Raw genomic sequence first — 27,199 nt, 5'->3', positions numbered from 1 at the left:
AGATCTCCCCATTCATTGTTCTGCTAGATTTATATCAAGCTGACAGCTCAGGGGGCGGGTCTTCTCTGCTGCAGCTCAGGGGGCGTGTCCATGCTCTCCCAATCACAGCTCAGGAGGCAGCTGAAGGATGAAACTGAGCATGTGCGGCCTTCCTAATGAGCAGGTCAAAGAAATTAAGTGGCAATACCATTTTTTTTATATTGAATTCAATTAGAAAAGTATTCAGATCCAGGTGCTGGTTTGAAAACTGTAGAATATTTTTCATAGGATAACCCCTTTAACCATGTCACCCAGGTTTCCATAAGGAAATTCTTGGCGTACGTTGGATCATTTTAAGCCTATTGATGTATTTGGTGCCGAACTTACATACGTTATGGCCCTCAATCAGAGCAGGAACTCCCCCACTCAGACAGTCTGAGTGGGGGATAACTGCTGACACTGTCCCCATATTCAGATCGATCTGACACAGGGACAACAGCTCAATATACAAGCCACTAGTGAAACTGGTGGCCTAATGTCAGTGCCGAGAGAGGGAACAGCTCTCCTGTACAAGGAGCCAGATGGGACAAATGCCTCGTTAGAGGTTATTCATGACTGGGATAAACCTGGCCTGTTTTATGGGATGTAGATCACTTCTTTGTATTCACGTTAAAGGCAACCTGTCACCTCCCAAAACCATCCCAAGCCGCCAGCAGTACCTGCGTGTAGCGAGCAGTGCGTTTCTTTTATCCCCTGCCCGGCGCACTACTCCACACATGCTTGAGGTCACGGGGGCAGCGGCCTCCTTGCTTCAAGTCTCGGTAACCACGCCCCCTCCCTGCGCCTTCACTGTGGCTGACAGCCGGACTCTCGTGCATAAGCGCTGTCAGTCACAGGGAAGGGGGCGTGGTTACCGTGACATGAAGCAAGGAGGCCGCTGCCCCCGTGACCTCAAGCATGTGTGGAGAAGCGCGCCGGGCAGGGGATAAAAGAACGTTTTCGGGTACTTTTGCTGCATCTCAGAAACACACTGCTCGCTACACGCAGGTACTGCTGGCGGCTTGGGATGGTTCTGGGAGGTGACAGGTTCCCTTGTGATGGGCCACTTTACAAAGGCTGAGCATTGGGCAAATTATTACCAACATGCGCTTAACAATAATCTGCTGATGTAAAGTTGCCGCTAATTACCCAATGAACGAGCAAAATGATTGTTCATCAGGTAACTGGTTCTCTCATGCAGTCACAAGTCATTGTTAAATCACCGTCTAAACCGCCTCTGCTGCCAGCAAACAATGATTCTGTATGAGGCCGAGCAATGACATTAGTGATCACTGCTCCCTGTACTGTGGAGGAGATCGCTGTATGTACATGTGTCTCCTCCACTGACGAGCAGATGATTGTCTGGTCAATGTAAAGGGGCTTTTAATCATTCCGTGTGCAGTCTCCATATCACAGGACCCATTTACAAGCTACACGGCTCCTATAAACAACTGGTAAATCACTGTAACCAATATGTCGCCCTGATTACACGCCATGAGACGATACAGAAATAATCTCTCCTTCTTTGAATTGTTTTCTTTTTACCATCTCAACTTACAGAACAATTATCTGTATACTGGTGAATTAAAGGCATTATATTAAATTGGAAAAACAAAGCTTCCTCGTCCAGAAACAGCGCCATTCTTGTCTGTGGGTCGTGTCTGGCAATAGGGTAGGGCCTATTGTGTGAAAATCTGCAGCGGTTACAGTATCAGGTGGATGACAGGGCAGATTTATCATATCTTCACTGCAGAATTCTGGCTTCAAAAAGTAGCAAAATAGGGCTTTTACAGCTTTTTGTCCTCATTCACTCCAGTATTAATTGAACACATCAGGATGCATCTGTTCCGTTAGGATGCTGTTGTAGTAAATTGAAACGGAACAAACCGGATCTGTCACTAAAAACAATGCAAGTCGATAGGTGACTGATCCCGTTTTTTAGGATCCCCCAAAAAACAGAACTGGCACCATTGACTTACATTGTTTTTAGTGACAATCCAGTTTGTTGCATGTCGATGACCGCAGTTTGCAGCAGTTGTGTGTCCGGTCACAAAACGGAGTGTTGATGGAATGGAAGAAATCCTGAACAGAGCATAACCCATTCACAATACCTTGGCCCTAAACTAAACTATTTTGGCCCAATTTTTAGATCCTCTGCTGGATCCCAAAACACTAATGTGAAAGTAGCCCAAGACAAATTTATGTGGAAGAAAGTACAACAACATCCCCCATCCTACAGATTTCACCAAGTGCAGGGGGTGAAGTGACATGGATGCTGTAATACCAGAATGACCCACAGACAAGATGGCGCCGCCTCGTGTTCTGCATCTCATAGAACCCCTTATTTTCATGATCACAGAAATCACAACTGCACATTTCTTCCTAATTATTCTTAATTCTGGAACAGGCAACTTCTCCTTTCCCTCAGAAGCAGCAAAAACGCTCTGTGGACTTTACAGACGTCTTGGCCTCCACAGAGTACATTTTAGTAGACAGAGATTTAACATCCTTCGTTGCTCTTGAGTTTTGTGGAAACTGAAACAACCACTAAACCTGAAATATAAGCTGCTTTATATAAAGGTACCACTGCACTTCTCACCAGAAGAGACGTGGCCAGGGCATGCAGTGCGATGCCTCCTCGATTTCAGGCTACCAGCACACGTCTAAACATAGAGCCAAGTCCTTTCACCTCCACAGTTATCGAAGCGACCCGCTGGATGTTAGACAGATGTCACAAAGTGCGGTCCTGCTGAATCCTGTGGCAGAGATCTAGAAATCTCCATGTAGAAAGCTGAAGGTTTCTCTAGTATGAATGCAGCCACACCAAATAATCACGTCTAGGGCTGAATGTTTACTGTCCTATACAGTGGGGGGTTTGCGTCTGCATTGCCTCCTCCTCCACTGACAGATAATGGGAGTTATCGATCTCAGTCCCTGGGTAGTGGACAGGACTGCTACTGCGGGGTTGCCCCTATCCACTTCAGTGGGAGCAATACTGCAATAACCAGCTCCGTCCACCACATAATGGATGTGTAGTTTCATTGCCTAGTTCAAGCACTGGAGACGAGCTGATCAGAGGGGGTGTGCGGTGTCAGACCTCCACCAGAAGACATTTTTGGCATGAGGAAAGGCCATCAATAGTAACATTCTGGACAACCCTTTTCAATGTATGAACATGAAGCTCCTGGACTAATCAGATTGTGAATGGCTTCATAATGGTCATGGATGAGAATGTTTACTAAATGCGGAGAAACACAAATGTATGGTGACATTAATGAACACGCTATGAAAGAGAGCGCTTAGAAACCATATAAAAAATAGCAATAATCCAGTACAAATCGTTGAAACGATGACTTGTGGACATCTTACAGGACCAGACTGCAGAATAGATGGGAAGCAGCCACACAAGTCCTTCAGTGGCGGCCTAGATTTTGCACTATCCTGCTGATGCGCAGCTCTCGTTACTGGATCTGGATAGCTTCGTGTTCAATGTGCATTTCTGGTTGTAGCGCAGATTGCAGGGGCTCCACCGCCTGAAAGAAAAAACGAAATATAATAGTTATAATATAATCACTCCCCAGCATGTGTAAGATGTGAGGCCAAGTATCAGCCTGTGCACACAGGATCTCAACCAAACATAATGGGGAAATACGACAACAAATCCAGGACTGTTTTCTTAAGCAACACTGCCTGGTAGGTAGCAGTCTGGATACGACTGAGACGCAGCCCGCGCGTTTGTAGAGATTGGCAGCGTGCGAGGTGGACTCTCTGCTCCTGCACATTTCAGAAACCTTAGAGGAGATCAATATAAACTTTATAGGAATAAAATCCCAAGAACAAGTTATAAGAAAAGCAGAAACAATCTGAACGTCCCAGACATCACATGCTGATAACGCTTACACCTGGTGACACGTTTTTGGGGAGAGTCTCGTCTGCGGATTCACCATGAACCATGTATATAATGTTCAGTTCATTAAAGGCTGATGAAGCATTTGTTATTCTGAGGTGTCTGGCTGGATAATCATGAACTCCTTGGTATCGGCTCCACAGAGCTGCGCCTCCCGGGATAAACCTGCCTTCCCGGCTCAGCCGCAAATATCGTGGAGAATACCTCAGTCTCTGTTCTCTCTGGATTACACTGACTATATAGCGTGAGCCCCAAGGTTATCTGGCTTCTGAAAAGGGGGAGAGCAAGGTCAGGCTCAGCGTTGGGAGTCCCTGCAGGTTCTTGGAGGAGGTTTGCTTTTCATTGGATTCATTTTGTAGGGAATGGAAGGTGTTGGAAATGAATATAGAAATGATAGAGTTCAGATCTTGGCATCATACAAGTCATGCTGGATTGATGGAGCCTTTATGGAGGACTAGCTCCTCAGGAATTACACCTCTAGATCTGAATTTTCACTCTGCTCCTTACCTCTTAAGACTCAGGTCTTACTGATAAGAATGTGGCTTAGATAAGTGTTTGTTAGTAGAGATATGTTCTATTAGATGACCAGCACCAGAGTTACTGAATAAGGGCTTATTCCACAAAGTATCGATTACCATGAGTGGGGTAACTGATCATAGAAATCTGATGGCTACAGACAGTTAACCCTTTGTGTCAGAATTGCTTACTATTTTTAATAAAGACCAATTGAAAAAAAAATTAAGATTTTTAGCCCAAAATTAGTAAAATGCAATCTTGTGATTTCAGGTAGTTTTTTCTCCCTCAAATACCTGTGGAGAAATCCATACTCGCCTCTTTTCACTGGTCTTCCAGTCCCCATTGTCCCTATGGCCAGCAGAACTGGGGGCGGATTGGCCATAGATCTTACAGGGAAATTTCCCAGGTGGGCCAATGCCCAGGGGGCTGCCTGGGCCCTCCTCACAACCGGCCAGAGGAAGTTTTTGGGGATGCATTTTGTGCTGCTGGCAATATTTTGTGATGGACTGTGCTATTTGGCTCATTTGAGGTGCCATAATGTGCCTAAATACAGTATTTTTGGCCCTGCCTTTCATCAATTTGGACCCAACTACAAAACGGGGCCACTTTCAGTATTTTTTCCCAGGGCCACTTTAAGTTCCAAGTCCGCCCCTGAGCAGAACGTGCGGTGACCTGTCCCCTGGAAGACCAGCAAACCTAGGCAGGTGCTGGGGATCCTGAATGTGTTAAATAACTTTTGTCATATATTTTTTATGGTGGATAAAAAAAAAAAACACCACCACAATTTCAACACTGCATTTTGGGATTTATTCTTACAGTGTTTACTGAACGTCTGCACGATCACAATATGAGGGGTTTATACTTTTTATGATGTTCTACCAATTGCACAATAATAATACATTTTAGTTTTTTGTGTTTACTTTGACCAATATGTAATGTATTAAATGTACAGATGCAGCATATTTATGATTCACTAATAAAATTCTATACAGGAGAATATTATTTCTGTAAAGCTACTTGGGTGCCACAGTCAGCATTAACCGCAGTATCTGGGGGGTTAGCAACCACTCATCTGTTCGGTCCTTTTCTGAAAATGAGATGTCCATCAGATGTGACCAGGTCTGCGAGCCCGCTCCTCTGCCACCACACTACCTGCCAGTTCCCCTCTGAGGAGAGCGCTGCACGGTACAGCACATGAGCTGGAATTCAGGCTCCATCACAACGAGGGCCGTGTTCTTGGTATTGTTTTATAGCCAAGATTCAGCACAGCAGACTAGTCTTTCTTACATGTGAAAATAGGGTATGCTGGCATACCGTATACACCAGGTCTCATCTCATCCAAGCATGCACATGATGCCATGGATTCGCACAGCGAGGTGCGTGTGTGTCTTTTACTCACAGAGAGAGGCATTTTTCTGTTCATTTGTGGCAGCTGTTCTGCAAGTGATAGGAGAAAGAGCAGCCATGTTGGGTGTCATTTACAAATTCACTTCTCAAAAACTAACAGCCGGCTGTAGTTCTGTCAGCGTTCCACCAACAGCAGTGACTTTTACCGTCACTTTCTAAGAAGCAAATTCAAACGGAACAACCAGAATGTCTGCTTTTCCTCTTGAGCCTTCGGCAACTGTACAGATCAGCCTGCAGTCTCTCCTCTGACGGGAGAGTAATATTGGATGGGACGCTTAAAGGGTCTTTTTATTTAGTACTGCTGGTATTTTCACAACCAGAGCTTGTGGCATAGGGCATATAGACATAAGGGGAGAGGGACCCTGGCCAGCCGTCGCAGGAGCCAGATTTGTAATGATCGCCTACCAGGGTGACATGACCCCTTTAATAAAAGGTATGATGGTACAGTTGTGTATAAAAAGGCATAAAATGCTGTAATAGTAACTGCTCATGAGGAAAGAGCTGGCGTGTTACTATCACCTTATCTCTCCAGGCTGAGTCATCAGACAGCAAGCTGGCAAACACCATACCCAAGTAACTGGTACCAGCGGCACTGGCATTTGATTGGGCTTTCTACCAGGAGGGATGTACCAGCCCTGGGATCCTCCTTTTCTATGATGGTTGCAGCAGTCAGGACTTCCCTCATCAGGTGAAGCCTCTCCTGCATTACATGGCATAGCCTCCATACACTGCGCAGAGGTCAGCTACAGAAGACATGTACTTTGTAGTCTCTGTGCTGCAGTGTTTCCTAATTACATGTGTATAAAAGCGTGTCCGGTATAAACAGATACCACTGTAATCGTGCACCGCGGGCGAGTCTGCACCGAAAGCCCAATTATACCCTACTCCTCCAGTCACATTAACCCTTCATAGAGAAAAGGTTTTCTGTTCTACACAGTAACCATGCACAGTTACTTACCTGAGCTGTTGCTGAGGCTTCACTAACTGGGGCAAGTTGGACATACTGGACTTGGATATCATTGGCCTGAAGGGGAGAGCCATCAACTACACCAGACGTTGGGTCGGCAGAGGCAACAGCAATGAGTTGTGCTCCTTGGAGAACCTGAAACAAGAGGACATTTCTAAATAGCAGTATCAGATATTATAGATCACATCCATCACACATGCTGAGCTGGAATAACTGCACCAGTATGAGTGTCCTGTCTGTCTCATGCCCTCTGCTGATTCATTCCAGCGCTGAAGAGGTAAAGCAAGATTTAGGAGAGGCTCCAGAAAACTATTGTATACTTAGTGCCAGCCAAATAAGCATACCGCAGTAATTATTACGGGGGGGGGGGAATTCCGGAGTAGACAACCACTGAGCTTTCTAAAATGGCCAGGAAACATTGAGTGGCATGCGTATACAGGGCTGCTGGAGCAGACGGCCAAAGCATAACCCTTGCTGCACCATCATATCTGATGACAAGAAAGCAGTCATAGCTAACCTCTTCCAGCTGACAAAAATAATAGAAAAATCATCAAAAAACAAGGATGATGGAGAATGAAGAGCTCTGCAAAATGGAAGAGGAAAAGCATAAACAACCCACACATCCACCCACTTTAAGATGAGTAGCTATGATGGATGCCTGAATGTAATTTGGGAGAAGTATCGAAAACATTCGGACAATCTATTCTCCAAACGTGATGGGGATAAAAATCGAAATATACCCGCTGCATCACCAGTAAGGACCTGTATGACTCTGCCTCAGTGCATCACCAGTAAGGACCTGTATGACTCTGCCTCAGTGCATCACCAGTATGGACCTGTATGACTGCCTCAGTGCATCACCAGTATGGACCTATATAACTCTGCCTCAGTGTATCACCAGTATGGACCTGTATGACTCTGCCTCAGTGTATCACCAGTATGGACCTGTATGACTCTGCCTCAGTGCATCACCAGTATGGACCTGTATGACTCTGCCTCAGTGCATCACCAGTAAGGACCCGTATGACTCTGCCTCAGTGCATCACCAGTATGGACCCGTATGACTCTGCCTCAGTGCATCACCAGTAAGGACCCGTATGACTCTGCCTCAGTGCATCACCAGTATGGACCCGTATGACTCTGCCTCAGTGCATCACCAGTATGACTCTGCCTCAGTGCATCACCAGTATGACTCTGCCTCAGTGCATCACCAGTATGACTCTGCCTCAGTGCATCACCAGTATGACTCTGCCTCAGTGCATCACCAGTATGGACCAGTATGACTCTGCCTCAGTGCACCACCAGCATGGACCTGTATGACTGTCTCACTATCACCAGCATGGACCTGTATGACTGTCTCACTATCACCAGCATGGACCTGTATTACTGTCTCACTATCACCAGCATGGACCTGTATGACTGTCTCACTATCACCAGCATGGACCTGTATGACTGTCTCACTATCACCAGCATGGACCTGTAAGACTATCTTACCATATCACCCATATGCCTGTGTCTCACTGTATTACCAGTATGGACCAATATAGCTGTATCACCAGTATGGCCGTGTCTCATTGTATTATCAGAATGGAAAAAAAACTTAAAGGAAAGGAATAATACAAAAAAAAAAAGTCTGGAAATGAAATATATTTTTGCTGAGAATAGAGTTCAAACATTTATATTGACTATCAGAAGTCTCTGCCAGCTCCATATGTGTTTGGCTTGGAGCGCGCCAGCATTCTGACTCGCTACTGAACATTCCTAGCGCAAGTATTCAATATAAGACAAACACGTCCCCCCCCCCCCCCCCCGTGTCTTCTCATCAGGCCAATACTGATACAACTGCACCAAATTGTTGGTTGATTGATGTGTGCAGGTCACTGGGTCACAGAAACCGCACTGATGTCATAATATAAACAGTCTAACTTAATTGATATTTAAATTCAAACCATATATATAGTAAGTGAGGCTCTTCACATAAGACCGCCACGTGCTGAAGGCTACTCTGTAAGAGGAACGTTCTGGGCCAAACTGCAGGGGCCCGGCACAGTGCACAAGTATTGCCTCCAGTGTCTCCACTCTTGGGGCTACACAACGACAAGCGTGTGCAACATCTTTTATAATGATAGTCAATGGTGTCGCAGTGTGAAAAGCTGCAACACAACGGTCGCAATAAAAATCCATCCAAGTTGGATTTTTGTGTGACAGCATTGACTATCATTACACAAAATGTTGCGTGACACATGTCACAGTGAAGCCCTAGCCTTAGGAAAATGGGGGATCTCCCAAGAAACTGGGCCCATTGCTAATAAAAGGCATACAACTGTCCTTTACGCCCTTCCGCACTCTGTGTAAAAGGGGTGTAAAACCGTCCTGATAAAGCAGAGATGTAGAATAAGTGAGCGTAATCTCCAAATATGTAATCGGTCTAGAAGGCCAGGTGAATGAAGAACTACTCTTAAAGGGATTGTCCTGTCTTGTGAATTTGCATTCATTGCGTTCTTTATACCACAATAATCCGCTTACGCTACCCATGTAATTATCAATTTCTCCTTCTGTCCATATTAGTTATTTTTCCTTATCCAGGTTAACATCTTGTTGCCATAGGTTACGCCCACGGCAGTGGTGGCTGCACTTGCGTGGGGTCTTTCTAACTTTTCTTCTGACTTGGCCAGCCAGGCGATCGGGAGCGGCATGTGTGGCCTCTCCTGTACCGGACCCCCTCTGCAGCTCCTGTGAAACTAATTGAACAGAGCCACCACTCTTACCATGGCTGGGGCTCAGGATCCTGTAAAACTCCTGGACTGATGATGTCACCACAGCGTGGCTTGCCTGTACTGCCTATCAAGCCTGATGTTACAAACTGGAAGAGGGGACCTGTGGCAGTGGAGGTTAGTGAAGAGAGCAGATGCAATAACCCCTTTAAGGGTTCATAGAAGTAAATTGAGCTGTAAACCAGAATGTACACTACCACTCCATTCACTGACGGGACTCAGGGACAGACTGTGGAACAGCAGCCTATATGCCGAGAAGTGGAATCCTCCCAACAGCTTCCATGTTATGAGGCCCCTAAAACATCTACTACTCAGAATCCTGAAGGATGAAAAAACCCTTCACTTTATCTTAGAAGATATTACAATTGGATGAGTCCCTGATGACCGTCACTGAATTGTTGTAACTCCTGGAGTCCGGCGTAATGTAGCTTGTTCACTACAGAGTTACAGAAGCAGCAAAGCACCGGCCCACTTGGGCGTTTCTGAAAGCCTGACCGCCTAGGCCCCACCGCTTAGTCCCATCTCGTTGTGGAAATGGCAGGATAGGTCAACCTCTTTAAAAGCCAGATACCATAACGTTATAAGTAAATTACTTTAACATTTATCGGAAAAGCTCAAACCCGAAGCTTCACTGTGACAATTTCCATCACTACCACAGACACACACATAACTTGGCCAGTGAAACCATTACCTTATTTAAAAAAAAAAATCTAATGTTATTGTAAATTTAAGCTTAATCCATAGATTTATATCATAGAATATTTACTGTAGAATTTGGAGAGGCTCCAGCCCAGAATTTCATGCTTAATCCAATAATACAGAACCGCAGCCCTTCACTGAACCAAAATATTGAAAAAAGGAAATTTTCCTTCCAAAGTGTAATTCCTATTTTCTAATTTGAGAAGGTCTCCTGGCTGGTGAGGCTCAATAACAAGTGAAGCGCTTAACGCCTGCGGAAGACTGACTTAGGGGAAGAATCACAGTGTGAAATGCTCCCTCCTGGCTCACGGCAGTGAGTATCGTAGGTGAGCCGTCTCTTCTGGCTGAACATCCACAGTTCAAATTACACAACAGGATAAGAAATGTACGGATCAGGACACTGAAAAACCCACCAAGGGGAGCACCAGCCAAAAAGATAATCACATTGTACACGTGAACAGGGTTGTATGTACCAGCACGGTAGCTCGTTTGGCTGCTGCGGAGCCCATGGAGAGGGCAGCCTGGATCAGAGTGACCCCTCAGCTCCTGCACACAGCTCTTCCCCGCCATTAGCAAATAAGGAAATATACAGACCAGGAGGGTTACACCAACCTTCTGTTAGATGGGAAGGAAATACTACAGGCAGTTCAAAAGGGACCTTGTGGTGGTGAGAGCGCCCCCTCCCCTATGTATTCCTCACAATGCCATATGTCAGGGCCCATCTTTCATTGGGTGTTTGCTTTTCATGTGAACTTAGCTGACCACTTGCTGGAGACCGTCCTCCTCATGATTCTGGCTTGTTTAATATGAGGCAGATCATCTGGGGCTCCCACATTAATATTATAAGAATGCTAGTCATATGATTGATATTTCAGCATCTAATGTGCATGCACCTTGTGCCAAATTACATTGTCTTCAGTGGATTGTGACTAAAGATGGGAATCCCAACCGAAAACGTCTAGATTGTCTCCATATATACAGGTGAAACTCGAAAAATTTGAATATCGTGCAAAAGTTCATTTATTTCAGTAATGCAACTTAAAATTAGAATATTGTGAAAAGGTTGAATATTCTCGGCTCAAAGTGTCACCTCTGGTCAGCTATTTAATCCATACCCCCTGAGCAACGGGGACCTGAGATTGAGACTTTGGGGTTTCATAAGCCGTAATCATCCAGATTATACCAAATAAAGGCCTGAAATATCTCGCTTTTTTTCACCTTTTAAGTTGCATTACTGAAATAGTTAATGCAACGGTCAAATGTTAAACACCCAAGGGAATACAGTTTGTCCCGATACGAGTCCGTGGCCCTCAGGAACCTAGAGACAGACAACACCATTGTCATAAAACCTTCTGACAAAGGTGGCAACTTGGTAATACTAGACCACTCTATCAGAAAATGTGTTTTGATCTACTTATGGATCCAACTAGCTACAGAGTCTTACCGTGCGACCCCAGCTCTGTATTTCAGCTGCAACTTAAGGGGATCCTTCAACAGGGTCTAGAACAGGGGGTGATCAGCAAATCCGAACATGCCTTGCTATTTCCTAGAAATCCACAGTTGGCCACTTTCTACTGTCTCCCTAAAATACATAAGAGAGTCAATCCCCTTAAGGGACGCCCAATTGTATCAGGCATGGACTCCCTGACTCACCATTGTGGGACATACCTTGACCAAGTACTAAAAGAATTCGTGTCATGTTTGCCATCCTTTACAAGAGACACAATGGACTTTTTACGAAAAATTGAAACCATCTCAGTCGATTCCCATTGCCATCTTGCAAGCATTGACGTTGAGTCCCTGTATACATCCATACCACACGAAAAAGGCCTAGCAGCAACGGCTCACTTCCTGAGATCAAGGGGTACACAATTTCAGAATCATAACAACTTTATTATGAGCCTCCTGGAATACACTCTCACACACAATTGTTTCAAATATGGCGGGTCCATCTACCACCAGCTCAGGGGGACTGCTATGGGCAGTCCCTGTGCCCCAACTTATGCAAACCTCTTCCTGGGCTGGACAAATTTGTGTTCCCTGATCATCAAATGTGGTGGAACAGTAAGATCATCTTTTGGACCCGCTATATCGATGACATTTTTGTGGTGTGGAGTGATAGCAAAGAAAAATTCGGGGACTTTGTTTCTGCTCTTAATGTTAACAATGTGGGATTAAGATTTACCAGCGAAATAAAATCCAAAAGTATCCCCTTCCTGGATGTGGAAGTCACATCCGTAGCTGGAAATCTCATGACAAACGTCTATCGAAAACCGACCGCCACTAATAATATCCTACATTGTAATAGTCGCCACCCACAGGCAGTAAAAAGAGGTATTCCAAAAGGCCAGTACCTATGTATGCGCCGAAACTGCTCCGATAAAGAAAACTTCTATCATGAGTCAAGGAAATTAATAAATAGGTTATTACAGAGAGGATACCCAAAGTGCACTCTAAGGGAGGCGTTTCAGACAGCGGAGAACAGGGACAGGGGCGATCTACTGATACCTAAAACAAAAGAAAAAAAGGACACCACCCTGATTCGCTTAATCTCCACATATGACGTGGCAAATAGGGAAGTCACCGCCATCCTAAAAACCCATTGGCCAATTTTAATAATGGGCAAAGACTTGTCCAAGGCCATTTTCACCTTCCCACAAATAACATACCGCAAGGGGAGGAGTCTCAGAGATAGGCTTGTGCACAGCCATTACACCGGCATGAAAAAGGAGGGAACATGGCTTGATAGACAACCGAAAGGGATGTTTAGATGCGGGAATTGCAAGGCTTCTAAATTTGTATGTATCTCAAAAACAGTTACCTGCTCCATGACAGATTTTGTACAAACTATAGGTACTTTTGCTAACTGTAAAACACGGGGGGTTGTCTACATATGTCAGTGTTCCTGCCCTAAAGATTATATCGGCAAGACCTTCAGACGAAGAATCTGCGAACATGTCAATGACATAGCAAAAAAGAAGGACACTTCAGTTGCTAACCATGTAAATGATCTACATGGAGGGGATCCAAGTTCCCTCAGGTTCTCTGTACTTGAAGTCGTCCCCAAGGGGGGGCGACTGGGACCAGAGGATACTCCAAAAGGAGTCCGAATGGATTCATCGCTTCCGGTCTCAGTCGCCGGGTGGTCTAAATGAACGGCTCACATATACATGTTTCATCTGATACAGTTTTTACCCTCAAAAACCCTTTGTTCCCTTTATTGGAGATGGCTCCTCCATGTATATTTATTCGTATATCTCCAAACTCAGTCCGACCTTCTGTCCATGCTGGTGCGAGAAGCACCGTTTCTATAAGCAGTGACATATATCATTGTCACTCTATTCTTTCACGTAGATATAATTTTCAATCTCTAATTGTGTGTATGAGATGACCTTTATCTTGCAGTTACATAATTGTGTTTATTCCTCCGATTTAGATATTTACCTAAGGGCTCAAAAAACAGCTGAAATCCCCCTGCCCCTAATTCACTGAGAGAAGGGGGTCTTATTATTATCCTATATTAACTGTGTAGACCTAATTATTTGTCACCTGTAAAGATACACAGTTAGACAACTCACAGCGCTTCCGGCCGCATATGCGTTCCAAAGGACCGGAAGTGACGCGTCGCGTCATTGCGATGCGGTTCACTTACCGGAAGTCCTCTTTTTCCGGCGTCCGGAAGCATGAGCCTGCACCAGCACTTAAATAGTGAGCGCCGGCACATCCACTTGAGCCCTCCAGTCTCCAGCTTACCCGCTGTATCCGCCTCTGGGCCCCCCTCTGATCGGTAAGTGCCTGCGATATTCATACCACAGGCTCTCTTAGTACCTCTCTGTGAACATCTTACATCCATTATAAAAATAAATGTAACACACAAGTTACCCCTTCCTCAGTAATGTGATACCCCGAAACGCGTCTAGCCTAGACAGGACCCCAGAAACTTGGACCACTTGGGAATCTGGAGAATCTACTGGATATCTGTTAAGAAGGAATCGTCTGTCACATGAATGGCTCACTTGGAATATAACCTGTAAGGCCTGAGTCCATGTGGACGGCCTGAACACATGTGCCAAACAATTGCCAGCGTGCAAAGCTATTGACGAACTATCGGTCCACAGACTCAGAGGATCGTATTATTACCTTCGTTGAATTAACAAGGGAGACGGTAAGACCGTTTGATTTTATCCAGCGATTTTATTCATATGACTCTCAGTCCAGTGAGACGCTGCTGGTGGATGTGATAAGAGGGACGCCGCTTAAAGTTGGTTCAGTGGACCACATATTGGGACTGTAGTTTTGGATACCCCTGTGATTTAATCGAATAGGACAATATTAGAGGACACCGTTTATTGCGACTAGTATCTGAGGTGACTTTTCCATAAAACTAATATTCGGTTGAATATTTATACGATCATTTTACTATCGAGTATTCCATTTTATTCCTCGATATTTATCATATTTTAGATTTCTATTTTCCAGTTGTTTTACATGATATTACTGCATGTTGGTTGTTTTAGGTGTTTTTTTGTGATATAGTGTTGATTATTTCCGCTAATATATACTGTTGTTCAGCGCTATTGTAATATATGCTAATAAATTTCAATTGGTGCAGATATCCTGAGAGTGCCCAGCCAATTTTATTCTATATCTTACATCCATTGTCTTTATTTGTAGATTCCATCACTCAATTGACAGAGGTCTGCATCTGTGTATACAGCCTAACTGGGTATTACCTAGGAGCTAAGTACTATCTTTATTTTAAGCATTATCTATATTTGCTTTTTCTACTCCCTACGTCCATTATAACTTGCATCACCTCCTGATGAGCTGCTGTATGCAGCTGAAACGCGTTGGAGTTGTGTCTTTACACCATTATATTAATTATTTTTTGTTTTTTTCTCTGGATTAATATTTTCCCAATCCAGCTTTGTTAGTAGGGCGTCACTAGTGCATATTGAGGCTTAGGTACGGGGGCAGGGTGTCTCCACCATCAGGGGACATCCCTGTGCTTCAGGACACTATATCCATAGGGTTATCTAGGGAAAGAACCTTTTCCCACAGATTTACCCATTACTACCCCCAACCCGTGATTTATGTACTCATTACCCATCCTATCTATAATAGGAGTTTTTTTGTCAAATATATATTATATCTAGGGTTGTTGCGGGTATCGAAATTTCGATACCCAATCGATACTTTTGTTTCGGTATCGTATCTCAGTTTTTTAGATACTGGGCTAGTATCTCTGAACATGAGCGCGCTGCTATCGGCGCGCTCATGTTCTCTCAGCAGCACGGGGAGAAGGAAGCTGTCCTCCTCCTCCCTCCCCCCTGTGCTGCTGCCACCAATGAGAAGAGAGGGGTGGTCGCACTGAGCCACCAATGATAGGACTATTCCCACACAGAGCGGCGCCCAGCGATGTCTCAGCACTCACCATTAGTCCTGGGCGCCGCTCCGTTCGCCTGCAGTGCCCCATTACTGTCTCCTCTCCTGCTCCACAGCTGCTGATTACTATCGGAGCGATGGGAGGAGACATCAGCTTCACTAGTGGGCGTTCCTTCTCCCTGCGCTGCGATTGGACAGCGCTACAGCCAGGGAGAAGGAACACCCACTAGTGAAGCTGATGTCGCTCTGATAGTAATCAGCATGTGGAGCAGGAGAGGAGACAGTAATGGGGCACTGCGGGCGAACGGAGCGGTGCCCAGGACTAATGGTGAGTGCTGGGACATCGCTGGGCGCCGCTCTGTGTAGCCTGATACTTAGTCTGGACCCAGGAAAAGTAGTCAGTCAGTCTTTAACACAATACAGGAGGCGGGTGCCGGCAGCAGAATCGCAATGCCGGCACCCTGCCCCTCACAGGGAGCTGCGATCAGCGGCAGTTAACCCCTCAGGTGTGGCACCTAAGGGGTTAACTGCCGCTGATCTGCCAGTACCCGCCTCCTGTATAAAGGGGTAATTATCATTGGTGGCACAGTGTGCCGGCCCCTCTCAACCCCCCAGTATTAAAGTCATTGGTGGCAGTGGGCACAGGGTCCTCTCCCCTCCCCCTCATTGGTGGCAGTGGCAGCTTCTGATCGGAGCCCCAGCTGTGTAAGCCTGGGGCTCCGATCAGTTACCATGACAGCCAGGACGCTACTGAAGCCCTGGCTGCCATGGTAACATCCCTGATGCTGTGTGCAGAAAGCACAGAGCAGCAGGGACAGTGTGAAGTCCTATTCACCCTGATAGATCTCTATCAGGGTGAATAGGACAAGGGATGAACAAAATCCCAGGTTCTAGTCCCTAAGGGGGGAAATAGTCATTAAATAAAAAGTGTAAAAAAAAAAAAAAAAAAAAAAACTCCACAAAAATATGAAGTATAAATCACCCCCTTTTCCCAATTTCACATATAAAATATATAAATAATAAACATATTACATATCGCCACGTCAGAAAAGTCCAAACTATTAAAATATTTTAAAAAAAAATCTAGGTGGTGAACGCCGTAACAGAAAAAATAAATAAAAACTGCGCGATTCGCCATTTTTTAAAATGCGGAATGCACGTGGCCTTTTTGGTTTATTTTTTTCGCGTGGTATCGAATGGTGCTACAAGAGGACAGAGTGTTACATTAGAGGGGCAAAGGATTAACAGTAATATCAGGAAGTATTACTTTACTGAGAGAGTAGTGGATGCATGGAATAGCCTTCCTGCAGAAGTGGCAGCTACAAATACAGTGGAGGAGTTTAAGCATGCATGGGATAGGCATAAGGCCATCCTCCATATAAGATAGGGCCAGGGGCTATCCATAGTATTCAGTATATGGGGCAGACTAGATGGGCCACATGGGTCTTATCTGCCGACACATTCTAGGTTTCTATGTATCTAAACCGAATCAAAAATTTGGTATTGCAACAACTCTAATTATATCTAGAACATCACCTGAGCAAATCGCTAATCTTGTTCGTACCCATTTAATAAATAAAGGTATCGTTTTTAATTAAGCACGTTAATTTCACTCCTCTCCTGACCTAATTTCGTACGTGTAACCCATCCGTCAGTATCTTTCTAAGATTTTTCATGCATTACTGAAATAAATGAACTTTGCAGGATATTCTAATTTTTCGAGTTTCACCTGTACATCATTAAATGGCTGAATCAGGCCCAAGCATCTTCTAGATACCAGTTTCCAACCACTGAGAAAAGTTAGATGCTCTGTCTGTGGACTGCCCTGGGACATGATGTACATGAGGAAATCTACTGGCCGCATTACAAGTGAGAACGCATGATAACATAATAATACAGTAACATCATCTACTTTAGGAATCTGAAAAAGATCTCTTCAGTGTTTAATTTCATCCAAGCATCAAGCTCAGCAAATTTTTGACCCGAATCATGTCAACATTCCCATCCCAAGGTTAATCCTGCAAATTATAGTTCAGGCAGACAGTTCTCGCTGTCATAAGGTTGAAACGCCCGTTTACTTCTATTTCTTCAGTAACCAAGATGATAATTTTTATCTTTTCAGGGACAGCGTCTTGTGAGGAGACAAATAAATGGATAATATATTGTGATCCAGTGCAGGGACATGGCCACACTGGAGCAGCCAGATTCTGCGTCTTCATTTAGGATCCATTCTTGCCTTCATCACCTATTCTCAGGATAGTAGGTACATGTCAGATCGCTGGGGTCCCTGTCTGAATAGAGCGGTAGTGTGCAAGTTAGATCGCTGCCATTTGTGGGTTATTTTATGAATGTGCCACGCTGGGTGGGCAGCTTGTATAGCAGTGTATAGACTCCTCCACCCTGGTCTTTAAGGCAGAGGATCACTAGATACACTGAAAGTCGGTGGGTTCTTAGGATCCTTTCAGATCAGTTACTATTGACTTACATTGTTTCCAGTGATAGATCTGTTTTTATGACCGGACACAAAACCACAGCTTGAATGGAAGACATTCTGAACGGATCTCTTTCCATTCAGAATACATGGAGACAAAACTGAACTGGTTTTTTTCCCCGGTATTAAGATCCTCTGCCGGATCTCCATACTGGAAAACAACAACACAAGTCTGAAGAGGCCTTAGCTGAATAGAGAATTTGTTTGTAATTCTTCTTAAAGGCAGGAGTGAAGTCAAAATAGGAAATATAAAGGAAGACATCCATTTCTTCTGCTGAATCCGCACCTACAGCGGCATGTGTTTCCAGCCGTGGACCGCGGGCTCCTCCGATGCATTAGTAGAGCTCTGTCTCTCTGAAGTTTTATTTGTGCAGAGATACATAATCTGCAGACAGAAGGCGGCACTTGGCGGCTGCTACAATGTATGGTTTTTATTTGATGGGGTAATGGCCATAATTCCAATGGTTTGTGACTCACTAATAACCTTTGCTCGTAATGAGCCTGTATAGATACGCTGCAATGTGATACGGCATATGGTCACATTTACAGGAGATGAGGCAATAACCACAGGATCATTTAATCTTTGGGTCCACAGCCGTCGCCTGTAACCTCAGGTCATTACCAATATCTGGGAGAATGATTTTGTGAGAACCGAAAACTTCAGTCTCCGCTTGAGCAGTTAGGACCATTTATGAAGTGGACTATCCATCTGCTGAGGCCCGAAAATCTCTCTTTGTGAGGCAGACTCCTATACAGAAAGCTGCTCTGGGTCATCCAGGACACCAACATATCTGTCCACCAGCGACAGCAGATACACGAGGTGCACCTGCGGGATGGACTACAGCGCCCAGCCATCATCTGAGTACATGACTTCACATTGGAGCCACTGCTGCAGACTCCATTACATTTGTGCTGCACACAGCGTTGTTTTCTTTCTTGCAAAACAGCCAACACCGTGAGAGAATGCGACCGACCACGTAAGTCTGTGGCGTCCATCGCTCAGTGAATCCAGCTCTGCATCAGCATCCATTCTAAAAAGAAGCCGTGGCTCGGAGACTTCCTGCTGTGTCCCCCCGACGGTTTATCTGGAAAGACCCTCGCAGGCGATGTGCTGCTCGCTCATCAGCCCTATGAATAATCAGCACGCAGTCACTGAGGGGTCAAAACTTATCATCTAGTTATGTGGAAGTATTTAGTGAGGTTTATTGCCAGGTTACCAAATGTGTGAGGAAGGAACCTGGCAAGGATTAAGGGCGGCATCTTCTTACAATTAACTGGCTGGGCATCACATCAAGGCAGAAGTGTTCTTTTGGTGACTTGTCTTGAAGGTTGGAGAATCAGATTTGTGCAGATTATCTGAAATTGATGTCTGACTTTGGAGAATGTGAATACGTTGTGCTGGCTGCATGGAGTTCTGTGTAGTTTGCCGTAGTCAGACGGCAGCTCCAAGCACTAAGGACGCCATCCGAGGAAATCTCAGGCTACACCATCAATAGCATTGGCTATTCTGATCCAAGACCTATATCAACCTGGGACATACTAAGGATCAGCACCATTCAGCACAGCAGATGCTGTGAAACTACAACTCCCAGCAGCCAACATGCTCAGCTTCTCTTCTAACTCCCGTAGAAGTGAATGGAGCACTCTAGGAGTTTCAGAACAGCTGGAGTGTAGATGCCATTTATTTATATTCTCATGTGTGGGGACAGAGATCGGGAACATTGTTCTAACACAATTTAGATCAGAAAACTTGCCCTGAAATATCCCGTAGCAGTGCTCACTGTGAAGACGGCTGGGGTTAATATCGATCTGCAGCCCTGCATACATTTGGCTGGTATCTGCACTCACAGGGAACCATGTGTGCCGCAAGACACGTGACTCTGCATTCCTACATGCCTGACCACGGCTGCTCCGTCCACATCAACAGCAAAGGGTTATTCCTCCTCCATCAAGAAGCTCGCACTTCGGCAGACTGAATCTGGCATCCCTGCTCACAAGGTGGTAAGTGTCCGTTCTCATCCCACCGCCTGTCCAGGAGGTTCATCCTTAAACTGAATACTGGTTTAACTCAGACCATGAAAACAATAGTGACTGGCCCAATAAAGCATTTTATTGTCAAACTAATTAAATATTAAAGAATCTGGGAGGTGGGAGCGGAGTCGGAATTGGACCCACAAGCAAAAATTACGGCTAGTCTTTGATGACTCATGGAGTGCTGCATTCAATTGTAATGCAGATGTTCCGCACTCTCCGTCTTCTCGGGAAACAAAATTAAAGAAAAGTAACCACCCAAACTCCATTACTCAATCCTGAAGTCCCGATTGCTCTCGACATAAATCTCAGTCCTATAAATTACATTTATTACATCCAGTCACAAATTTTTTTTCCAGTCAGGAAAAGTGACTGAGATCCTGCAAAGATTATGGAGTTCATGCTGATCACAACGTAACAAAAGAGCATTTTTCTGCATTGATTCTGCACTCAGAGGTAAACCCCGTACAGAGGGTCACAGTGATGTTGGGAGGCTCTCAGATGGCTGCGGACATTCATGGAAGCTTCTGTGCCTTCTCTGCCCATACCGCGCTGCTGCAATAATTGATTAGTTTAGAGTAGGGATAAGCAAACTTCATGTTTTCAAGTTCGGGGATATGGTGAATTGCGTTATGGATTCCATTACCATGGACCAGAATGGAATGCCTTTAGAGGCAATCCGTCATTGAATTGCGTTATGGTCCGTGGTAATGGAATCCATAAAGCAACTCACCAGATACCCGAACTTCAGAACTTGAAGCTCGCTTATCCCTAGTTTAGAGTTAAATGTTCTGGCATCAAGGAATTAAAGTGAAGCCAACAAGATGCTGAAGATCTGAAGAGCAGATGCTGGTTGGTAGAAGAAACTAGCAGCAGTAAAAGTCTTCAGATGAAGGGAAGCCCCATCCATGTCCAAGCTCCTATTCAAGAGCAGCTGAAGCTGCCACAAGATCAGAAAGATAAAGGAGTCCTGCGTCAGGAGACTTCTCTGTAGACTCTTTTTTAATCACGTTTTCTTGAGAGAACCAAATTTAGCCTCAGAATGTGCACAATATACTAATGGCTAAGAGATAATGCAGGCGCCTGGCTCTGAAAGCATCTAAGCTGGTAAAGGAGGAGTATATCAGGAGTAATTCCCACACAGTATTTCCCAACCAGACCTCCCCAGAAGACTGCAGCAGTGAAAAGAGACGTCACAGCTGGAATGGCAAATTCAACCTACTCAAATGCCTGCCATTGGAACATGTCAAGACATCTTGGTCAAAATAAACTAGACCCCTTAACCCCAGACCTCCTGAATTAAGCTTCACTGTGGATGAAACAGATTAGGGATTCCCTGTGAGAACATTTTTCAGGGTTTCACAAGCTTCACAATTATTACCCAAATTACAAGTCATAGAGATGTGGGTAATAAGCCTCATTACAGATGCTTCCCTGGACATGTCCAATAGACATCGCAGCAGACAACTATTATTAACCTCAATGAAGGCATGTAAGTGCATCTGCATATATAGCATTAGAATAGTATTAACATGTCTATTGACCCTGTGAGTTACGTAGAGCTGTTAGCTCTCATTCTGTAATATTTCATTCGCGGCGTCTCTTCAGCGCTCACTTTATAAACATTATACAGATGTCTGCATGACCCAGGAGTCACTCACCTGCCACTAACAGGCAAGACAAAACCTATCATGTTACCACGTATGTAAGCACCACGACATAAGATACAAGGCAGTTAGAGAAGAGGGAATCCCACAGTCCGTCTCTGCTCATAGTCAGCTTCAGGAGCAGCTATCGCACACGCATGACACAAGTCCATTCATCTCAATTACCAATGCCTTACTGGACAGTAAAGAGGATTTCTTTTGCTTTGATTGTTCACAGTGAGGTATATAAAGCAGCAGCACCACCAGATCCTCAGAACGGCTCCTTCCTCAGTATAATCTCTAGTTCTGGTATATATGGCTGCAGGTGACAACAGACTCCTAGCTGCAGTTACGTCAAATGACACAATAAAGATTAAAGTAAAGTCGGACATTTTAGGCTGCGACAGTCACGCGTGTCGTACACCACAGGGCTGGTGGAGCTGACAGTGCAGGAGACCACCCAGGAGTCCACGTCAATAGAGCCATTTAAGCCCTGGCATGAATAACTTATGTGAAGAATTCCGATTGCAGTGATTTTGGTGGGTAGATTTTCTGGCCAAACTAAAAAAAATAAAAAATAAAATGAAAACAAGTCATTGTGCGCCATGTGGTTGAGTGCGTCCCACAGTGGGTATGACTTTACCTCTCATGTTAAATGTTTGGCTGTTGCTTATATTCTGCCTTCAGGTTGTTTCCACAATGAGGAGACGGTGAAGGCTGGCTGGGATTTGTGGTCACCATTTCATCAGCATCTGATCACAATGCTGCCACTTTGATGAGCACAGACTGCAAAGACATCTTTTATCTTTCGTGAAGTTTATGGACATTTCTCTGCAGTGTATATTATGTTGTTTACCTCAAAAGAACCCACAGAGGCAGTCTCAGGACTTGTGGCCGTCTTCCTTAGTCATCTACCAATGGGAAACTGGAGACCTTTCAGTCCAGGGCTGAGTCACCATTCAGTGTGAGGTATGAAGACACTGTGCAGTAGGAATGATGATGTCACTGCTTCTTAAGTCATCAGCAGCTTCACCAACTTCTTCCCGTCCAGATAACTTGACAATAATATGGGCAAGGTGCTTCTACTACAGCGCTGCCACCTCGAATGGAACCTGCCCATGTACCCAGAACAGTGATTATTTTTGCCATGACTATCAGTACGGATTTCGACTAGGGTTGGGCGAATTGGGTTTGGATTGCTGTAAGAATATCGGCTCCATCCTACTGTAAAATGTATGGCCTCCGCGGAGGTTTTTCCAAAGTTTCAGTAAATATTGCAAGACTTACTTTGTCTTGTCTCCATCACGTGTCACTTTGTTTATTCGTATAAATAAAAATACTCGGCTTCAAGCCTCATTAACGAAGCAGAGTCCAGCTTTGTATTTTGATTCAGTAATTTATACAAATAAATTAAGTAATGTGCGATAGAGGCGAGACGAAGTAAGTCTCGCGATGTTTGCCAAAACTTCGGAAATACCTCCTCAGAGGCCTTACATTTTACAGTAGGACAGAGACGATATTCTTAACGTAGTTTTTAAAACAATCAAATTCTGATACAGCAATCCAAACCTGATTTGATCAACCCTAATTTCTACCATCAAAAGTAAAAGGATCAGACAGGAAAAATCCTGTAGGATGCTCGATGAAAACCCATGGTCATGGTGCTCATGTGAGTGCTGCTCGTCTAATTACCCGGCAGCACCGCTACAATGCAAGCTAGACGACGTGCAGGCTGAAGAGCACCGTGACCACTATGAACAGCAGGGAGGCAGACCACCAATATTATATGCCACTGCATTACCCCTCTCAGTTTAGGATCCAGTAACCAGTTCATGTGGTTATAAACAATGCTAATCTAATTAAGAACCAAGGTGTTTGGTTACCCTGAGGTGCATTATGGGGGAGATATATTAAAGCTGGTGCAAAGGAAAACTGACTTAGTTGCCCCTAGCAACCCTTAACCAAAAGGTGTGCTGGAAAGGTGAAATCTGACTGGTTGCTAAGGGCAACTAAGCAAGTTTTCCTTGACACCAGTTTGATAAATCTTCCCCAATGAGTCTTGGACGGAAAAGAGAGAATACTTAGAAAGTTCAGTGTTAGGCCTCTTGCACACAAACATGTGCGCCCCGTGGCCGTGCTGCGGCCCGCAATGCAGGAACACCCACCGTGGGGCAGCCGCAGCAGATCGTGGACCCATTCACTTTAATGGCTCCGCGATCCGGACGTTCCGCAAAAAGATAGGACATGTTCTATCTATTTGCGTAATGGAAGTACGGGACAAAACCCCACGGAAGCACTCTGTAGTGCTTCCATAGTGTTCGGTTCCGTGCTTCCGTTCTGCACTATTATGGATTTGCGGACCCATTGAATGGGTCAGCATCCGTGATGCTGAATGCACACAGAACGGTGCCCGTGTATTGTGGTCCGCAATACGGCTACGGAGCGCACACGTTCGTGTGCAATAAGCCTTACTTTGAATCCACAGATGTAGCCAGGAAAGCAATGCATTCAGGGCCTGCTGTAGATACAATGATGTCGGCACACATAATGGAAAATAACAGATGCGAAGACTTAGTAGAAAACAGGTTTTATACATTTCCAGCAATATGGAAAGACGTCTTACTCGGGGAGAAAACAAAGGGCCGTGAAGTGTGCGCCTGTGGCGGTTGGCATGTGGCTGTGGGCTGCATTGGACCCTAATTATCTAATGAGACTTTAGGCTGGTCTGATCTTCAACAGTGCAGTCTTATTAGTTTAATTCAGGCCCAGTGTGGACCATTCGGCTGCGCAGTTCTTGATGCCAGCAGGGCTGTCTGCAGAATGCGACACGAGCACTCTGGGTGGCCGTACCCTAAGAATGATGGACATAAGCTTTCTCCTTTGAGGAGCAATTATATGAAGGCTAAGGAAGAGCCATGACAGCAGCAGTGACCACCACCCCCTGCACTGCGCTGAGGCTGCCACGGTTGGCAGCAGACGGGTATTTCTCTCCAGCTGTGGTGCACTGTATTCAGAACAGATGGCTTCAGAGGAATATTGTAATGTCTCTTCCAAGCTAAGCTTTATTCTTTTAACACATCAACTGCTGTACCAGGCCGGAGTTGTGCCAGAAAACTGCCAGCTCCAGAGGCGTACCACCCATCTGGCACCATGGGCCCAGCCATTACCAAACATGTTACACTCATTCTCCTGCATCCAGTAGAGTGAACACAGACAATGTGGTGGACATGTTCTCATTATGTCTTTAAATGAAAGAAATACAGCACGGCACATGCCTTGGAGTCATTTGGGGCCCACCGCCATGTTTAATGTCCCTGCCTGAGCATGCAATGAGTTAATGGCTGGAGCGACCCAGCACTTTGTCAGAGTCTTATGATGTGTGATAAGTTTTCTGCACTTAGCATTACGCCATGGGAAGTGGAAGAGAACATGGGTACCCTGCGCTGTACAGTAACCCCCAGGTGAGGTCACCTCTTTCAGTCGCAGCCAGGTTTTCATCTCCACTTTCCAAAAGCCAGAACTTCCTTTCTTCACTGGCGGAGCTGCACCGGGGCTTCTTTTTCCGGTGGTTGCTTTTTTTTTTAACAGCGTTGACGGTGCTGTTATTTTTATTCTACCATATTTGCATGTTTTGCCACTTCTAAAAACTATTATTTGGGGGCTGTGCTGTAGTTTGTAAACCATTTTGGGATGCAGAAGACTTTGATAACATTCCTATGCCATGAAAAATTATTTAAAACCCCCAGCAATTTCAGAATTTTTCTATCCTAGAGGGATAAATAACATCATATCTTAATTACAAACACAGCGATACTAACTATATGTTTTATTGTTTCTATCTGATAAATCTTAGAAGGGGGTGTTTTGAGCTTTTAAAATATATTTTTTTATATTCTGTCCCACAAGGGAATTGGCAGATACGGTCACTTGATCGCTTGTATAATACATTGCTGAACCTCTGTACTGCAGTGTATTTGGCCTGTCAGGGTTGGCTTTTGTACATGGCGGACCCGGAGGCCACTGTTAGGCCACAGGTTGTGATTTAAGGCTAGTTAAGTAATAGAACGTTACTGCTCTGTGACATTATTACATTTTAAGAAAAATGCAAAACATAAGTTCATGTGAAGGACAAATTATACAGATTGTAAAGGGAGACTTGTAGGCTGTAGAAGTAAAGCCCGTATATATGCAGCACGGCACACCTCTATAAGGCTTGGTTCACACCTGAGCGTTCGCGATGGAGCGCTCTGTATGCGCGACTTTACCGGCGTTTGCAATCGCGCATACAGAGACAAGCGAACGCCCATTGTCGCGCGTTCCCGAAAGTCTATGTACGGGAACGCGCGACAAGACGCCCCAAAGAAGCTCGTGTACTTCTTGGGGCGTCGGGCGTTTTACAGCGCGATCGTACGCGCTGTAAAACGCCCAGGTGAGAACCATGCCGATAGGGAAGCATTGGTTTCTCCTTGGTGTGAACCCAACGTAACAGGTAACACATCACAATGCTGCTGACCTTTTCCCCCAAAAGTGAGGGAAAATGTCAGTATGTTTTATAGAGCAAATACTAATGAGCGCTTCCATTATGGACAGCTACTGCTGGCTGTACTCACCACTCCCTGGTCTTTTCCGGGAGCCGTCCTTACTGTGTATAGCGTCAGAACATAGGCGTGCACTGTGACCAGACACTATGCAATGTCACGTCCCAGTGCCGCATCGGCAGAAGACCAAGTAGCAGTGAGTAGCATGCCATCCGAAGCAGGAGAGGAAAGTGGTTTCATTTATTTTCATGTCTTATCTGAGGTCTGATAAAGATTGGGGGTCTGATCTGAGGTCTGATAAAGATTGGAGGGTCTGATCTGAGGTCTGATAAAGATTGGGGGTCTGATCTGAGGTCTGATAAAGATTGGGGGTCTGATCTGAGGTCTGATAAAGATTGGGGGTCTGATCTGAGGTCTGAAAGATTGGAGGTCTGATAAAGATTGGAGGTCTGATAAAGATTGAAGGTCTGATCTGAGGTCTGATAAAGATTGGAGGTCTGATCTGAGGTCTGAAAGATTGGAGGTCTGATAAAGATTGGAGGTCTGATAAAGATTGAAGGTCTGATCTGAGGTCTGATAAAGATTGGAGGTCTGATCTGAGGTCTGATAAAGATTGGGGGTCTGATCTGAGGTCTGATAAAGGTTGGAGGTCTGATATGAGGTCTGATAAAGATTGAGGGGTCTGATCTGAGGTCTGAAAGATTGGAGGTCTGATCTGAGGTCTGATAAAGGTTGGAGGTCTGATCTGACGTCTGATAAAGATTGGGGGTCTGATCTGAGGTCTGATAAAGGTTGGAGGTCTGATATGAGGTCTGATAAA

The 27,199-nt window shown here is 45.0% G+C and overlaps 1 protein-coding gene across 2 annotated transcripts in view; it reads right to left on the bottom strand.

The window, feature by feature from the left end:
* Positions 1-1,059: 1,059 nt before the first annotated feature.
* The window catches only part of LOC122920612 (BTG3 associated nuclear protein), a 326,695-nt gene continuing 300,555 nt past the window's right edge, over positions 1,060-27,199 (bottom strand). For both annotated transcript variants that reach the window (XM_044270256.1, XM_044270257.1), the window contains 2 exons: positions 6,807-6,950; positions 1,060-3,551 (listed from right to left, as the gene is read on the bottom strand). In XM_044270256.1, coding sequence (XP_044126191.1) covers positions 3,480-3,551; positions 6,807-6,950 — 216 coding nt within the window. In that variant the 3' untranslated portion in view covers positions 1,060-3,479. The remainder of the gene's footprint in view (positions 3,552-6,806; positions 6,951-27,199) is intronic.

Source organism: Bufo gargarizans, chromosome 10, assembly GCF_014858855.1.
Source record: "Bufo gargarizans isolate SCDJY-AF-19 chromosome 10, ASM1485885v1, whole genome shotgun sequence".
Classification (NCBI taxonomy): Eukaryota; Metazoa; Chordata; class Amphibia; order Anura; family Bufonidae; genus Bufo; species Bufo gargarizans.
The sequence above is the reverse complement of the archived record's forward strand: the minus strand, read 5'-3'. Positions and strand labels throughout refer to the sequence as shown.